The sequence below is a fragment of the Drosophila willistoni genome (assembly GCF_018902025.1).
Source record: "Drosophila willistoni isolate 14030-0811.24 chromosome XR unlocalized genomic scaffold, UCI_dwil_1.1 Seg143, whole genome shotgun sequence".
NCBI lineage: Eukaryota > Metazoa > Arthropoda > Insecta > Diptera > Drosophilidae > Drosophila > Drosophila willistoni.
In genome coordinates this window covers 3,651,938-3,656,813 of record NW_025814056.1, presented here as the reverse complement: position 1 = coordinate 3,656,813, position 4,876 = coordinate 3,651,938, and the positions used below count along the sequence as shown (strand labels likewise).

General features: G+C 33.4%; 1 protein-coding gene across 1 annotated transcript; it reads right to left on the bottom strand.

Annotated features, from left to right (window-relative positions):
- Positions 1-3,625: 3,625 nt before the first annotated feature.
- LOC6645266 lies at positions 3,626-4,355 on the bottom strand. The gene is made up of 2 exons (XM_002067915.3): positions 4,302-4,355; positions 3,626-4,217 (listed from the first exon to the last, which is right to left on the bottom strand). Exons 1-2 carry the CDS (start codon positions 4,353-4,355, stop codon positions 3,714-3,716), a joined length of 558 nt encoding a protein of 185 aa, XP_002067951.1. The 3' UTR covers positions 3,626-3,713.
- Between the last annotated feature and the right edge of the window lie 521 nt (positions 4,356-4,876).

The following is a 4,876-nucleotide window of genomic DNA, read 5'->3' as shown; positions in this document are numbered from 1 at the left end:
TGTTGACAAAAGGCAGAGTTTACTTAATCTATTAATAAATAACTATACTTTATTTAATTTTTATGAATAAAAATCAACATATCTAGGCTGATTTTTGTTTGTTGTAATTGTTGTTTTTTTCTTGGTAAATGTTTACTTAAGCTACTCGAGATTTCAGTGTTAAAAAGTGAAAAATTCGGCTAAAGCTTGATTTCAGGGTAAATATTTACTTAGCTACTCGAGATTTCAGTGTTGAAAAAATCGGCTAAAGCTAGATTTCAGTGTTGTCAAGTGCTAATTTTTATTTGGCGCGTTGTTTGAAATAAATTGGCAGCCAAATATTGATACCAAATTTATGTAGTTTAAGCGCGTTTTGGGCCCGAGTAACTCAAGTAAATATTTACCCAATAATTCTCAAATTCGGGATGAGCTCAACTTTTTACATTTTAGCTTGTCGATATCATTTCTTAATAAATTTTATAAGTCAATAATTTTATATATGTAAAATATTTATATGTTCTTAGTATTCTTAAGTATTCTCTTACATAGATTTGTTCATGAATATATATACGATTTTCAGTGACAGCATGTTTTCGTACATTTAGGAGTATCTAAACATTTTGAGACAAAATGAGATTGCCAGTACTGTTCTTATGACTATAAATTAAAGTATTTTTCTTAACCTCTGTTCTAAAACATATTTTGTACAAAAATGTTGTTTACTTTAAAAGTTATGAAGCAAATTGTAAATCCACAATAGGTGTACGATTTTCAGTGACATTCACTGTAGCTATTATCTGCGCCACTTTTCAAACCAACCTCTTAGTTGTATATATTATGTATGCATATATTTCATTTTGGGGCCAAGCAAATGGCATAATTGACTGCCCCGTGCCCCATGCCCCCACTGCGGTGGGGTTTTTTTATGGCGTTTGGTTTTCGACCCATTCGGATCAAGCTTTTGTATGTACGTGAGATACCTGAAAACGCAGTTACAACAAGGCAGAGACAATTGATTTATGTTTCATCATTAATACCAATCAAAAGGTAAATGTAAGAAACGGCAAAAACAAAAACAAAAACCCAAAACCAAAACAAACGTTTACAACAAAGTGACAAAAACGGGCAGCGGCACTTTTAACACTTTTGCATACATCAAACTTTTGGACTAGTTTAACATCAGATGAATTATGCTCATTACATTATGTAGATATTGGTTTTGGTTTGTAAATTTATTTGATCTATTTGTTAAAGCTTTCAATAACTATTGGATCCTTGAACCTTTTGGTAACAACTGTACACGATTTGAAAATGCAAATGCACTGGTAGTTTGTCAAAAAATTCAGGCATATTTTTTGTGATTGACAATTTGTTGTAGTCGGCACCAAAGTGGCACCAAAGGGGCGTTGTTAGACACTCCCTCGCCTTTTGCATTTGCATTTGAGGGTCTTATCAACTCAAAGCCAAAGCATCATCTAATGTCATGCCTGGCTAAAGATGAGGTTGAGCAGCAGGGGGAGAAGAAGAAGCACAAATCCCTAAAGTAAGCTGAAGATGGAAGTGGAGCTAGCAATACACACACACACACACACATACACACGAACTGTCACTTGATGTTTGCTTCGGTGTTGATGCTCTATTTGACAAAATGAAGAAAAAAGGGAAATTTGTTGTTGCTGTTGATCGGGCACGAGGGGCGCACGCGCTCAAGTCATTTTGGGAGCCAACATGTGTTGCATATTACTTGGAAAATGCCTCAAATAGTTGCGGCTTGCAGATGTAGCCTAACACACATGCATGTGGCATGCATGTCCCCTCCCCCAATCATCTCCACCGTCACCGTCGCCGTCGCCGCCGCAGCCACCTTCTGCTCCTCATGTTGCTGCTGCTGAAAATGCCAAGTTAAAGTGACGTTTTCATTTTTCGGAAAATCCCCTCATTTGACTTTTTGTGCTATTTATAGGCGTGTGGCTGGCGTGCGTTTAGTCCCCCTTCATTTACTGAATGAATCTTTATAAATAAAACTACACACATCTATGTACAATTGGGGGGGAAATCCATCCGTGAAAATGTAAAATATCTCCTGCTGAGTTTTCTTTCTCACTCTGTGTTGTGTGTATGTGCACTTTACGTGAGTTTTTCTTTTTGTATTTTCATTTGTCTCTGCCTCTGTCCATGTTGCTGTTTTTTTTTTCCTTTCCATTGTTTATAAATTTTCAATTAATGCTTTATTATCGTTAAAGATTTTCTTTTCGGTGTTTTTTTTTTTTTTTGGGCGGTGGGGGAAAGAATTTATTTTTCCACACATTCTGATGATGAGCTGTTGGTGATGGCTGCTTTAGGGGGTTTGGGAAGGGGGACCAATGTCTTCTAATGAATTTTGTCGGCGAGGTAAAATGAAAGCGATACAAACAAATTAATTTATTTTTATTTTAGTTGCTTGTTTTAACACCCAAAATCATAATTTAAGATGTATTTTCTTTGTTGGGGCTTGTGTGGGGCAGGCGAATGTTGTTGTTTGAATTCACATGGTTGAAATATTATGATATTAGGGTGTCGATTGATTTTGGTTTTTTAGTTCTGTGTAAGACAGAAAAAAACACAAGCAAATGATAAAAGTTAACGATTCTGTAATCATATTTACATTCTTACACACTTACTCTAAAAAAATTGTCAATTCAAAATAAATTATAATTAAAATACTTTAAATTGTGTGTTGTTAAAAAATTTAAGTGATAAGTACGAAAAATTGCAATTTTTTAAAAAATATTTTCAATAAAAATAAATCAAATTTTTCTAATGTAAATAGAGTGGTTCATAGTTTTTAGTTGTTTATAATACATTTAGAAATATTCGAATATAAAGTCGAACAAGTAAAACAAGTTCTGGTTCGCAATTTCTAATGGCCGTTTTGTTTCAATTTTTATGATTATTGAGAAACATTATGCATTGACTATTGCTTCTACAAATCTGGGTTTATATTTAAGGAATATAGGAAAAAAATGAAAGAAGGTTGAACGTTATGCAAGTGTTAGCAGAGACAAAAGTACTTCTGATGTGTACATATGTATGTACATACCTACATACGAACCAAATACTTTTATTAAAAAAAACTTGTGCATTAAAAATTAAAAGAATCAAAATTGGAACAACAATTTAAAAAAGATTCGTTCGTAATAATGGGCGTTAGGATCAAAGTAACAGTTACGAAATAATAATTTTTCGGCAAAGTTGCCATTTTTTCGAAAAGAGTTTTTTTTTTCATTTGCTCTTAACTTTTAAAATATTCATTTTTTTACAAACTTTCTTCTGCAAAGAGAATAGAATTAAAAGGGCTACAAATGTTGGGAAGATGTCTAGCCTCCAAATCTGTCCGTTCCCAAGCTTTGGGACAAAATGTAGAAAAAATCGAATCTTGACCCAATTTTGTTTGTGTTTTCTTTCTCGCATTTTGCTAATATTGAAAATTTTCCATTTGAATCTTGATCATCTCCATTTGTCTGGGCGTCTTTATGTCGATGCTTAATAGCTCGACGTCTTTAATTTGAAAGCTAATAAAACTCAATAAAACTTGGCTGTAAAGCTATTTTAATTGGAAGTGGAAGAAGTTATCAATTATATTAATATTTTATTTGTTATTTTTCGCTTTCAAAGACATTTTTATTTGCTAACAAACAGATTAACATACGAATAATACAATAATAAGAATAACTTTCACAAGTCCAATTTAAAATCTAACTTTGTCGATCCTCAATCTTGACCACAACAATCAAACCACCAACATTTTTGCCACCACTCCAGAATGTGATGATGGCCTTGACAATGCCACGTGGCACCTGTTGCGGCCAATCCTCGGTATTGAAGAGTACATTCTTGATATAATATTCACCCTCCGGAATGGGGCAAGTATCTTCATCGACAATGGGAAAATTTGTAGTCTCACCCTGTTTCAATGATGGCTGCACAAACTGAACGTAGAATTTTTTAAAGCACTCACATATCGATGTCTGTGGGACATCCATAACCATACGCTTAAAATCGCCATCACCATTTGGACTTGAATACAATTCGACCGACACTTTAAAATCGTCATTATTCATTTCGCCAAGGAATTTAAATGATCCATTTAAGGCGCGTTCACGTCCAATTGTTTTTAATGTATCGAATAGCACCAATGTCTCACTATCACCCTCGAATGGTTCCAATTTCTCATTGCTGACCACATAGGATTGTTCGGCCTGCGAAAAGGAGAAATTTGTAAACCAAATCCCAATAGCTTTAAATACTTTTGGACTGGATAGAAAAATTCGAAATTAAATTACCGTAATGTACCGCACTAGCTGAACAAGGAATATTAGCAACAGAGTTCTCCTCATTTTTATTTATTTATATTTATTTTTATCATTTGAATACATTTTACCCGTCCCTTTTATAGGTAAATTATCAATCATTTTAATCACGCCAAAATCATGTAAACATGGGTTTAAAACGAACAACAACAAAAACGAATCGTTATTCATTTAAGTGATATTCGTGTTAACAATCTCATTTGCAATCAAGTTTCATTGACCATCATACAATGTTGCACTTGTAAATATTGTTTTATACAGATATAAAATCTTAAATAAACATGAATTAAGAATAACACTAACACTAATAACTATTTTTATAAATATTTCCCATATCAAGTCTTTTGACAAACCATTTCTAAAGTATTTTATTTTTTTGAACAAGAGGGGAAGGGTTGTTGAATCCAGTATTTCTTGTTACATTGTTGTTGTTACAACTACCTTATTTGAAACAGAAGTGGGATCGCATTTCTCGTGAACCCCGGTCTTTACAGACGTTTCTGAAGTCATTTTAGGGCATTTTGGCATTGTCGAGAAAAAAAATTAAC

Coding starts and splice junctions, on each gene's coding strand:
- LOC6645266 (XM_002067915.3), bottom strand. CDS start 4,355: ATGAGGAGAACTCTGTTGCTAATATTCCTTGTTCAGCTAGTGCGGTAC. Junction 4,218..4,301: donor AGCTAGTGCGGTACATTACG/GTAATTTAATTT, acceptor TCCTTTTCGCAG/GCCGAACAATCCTATGTGGT.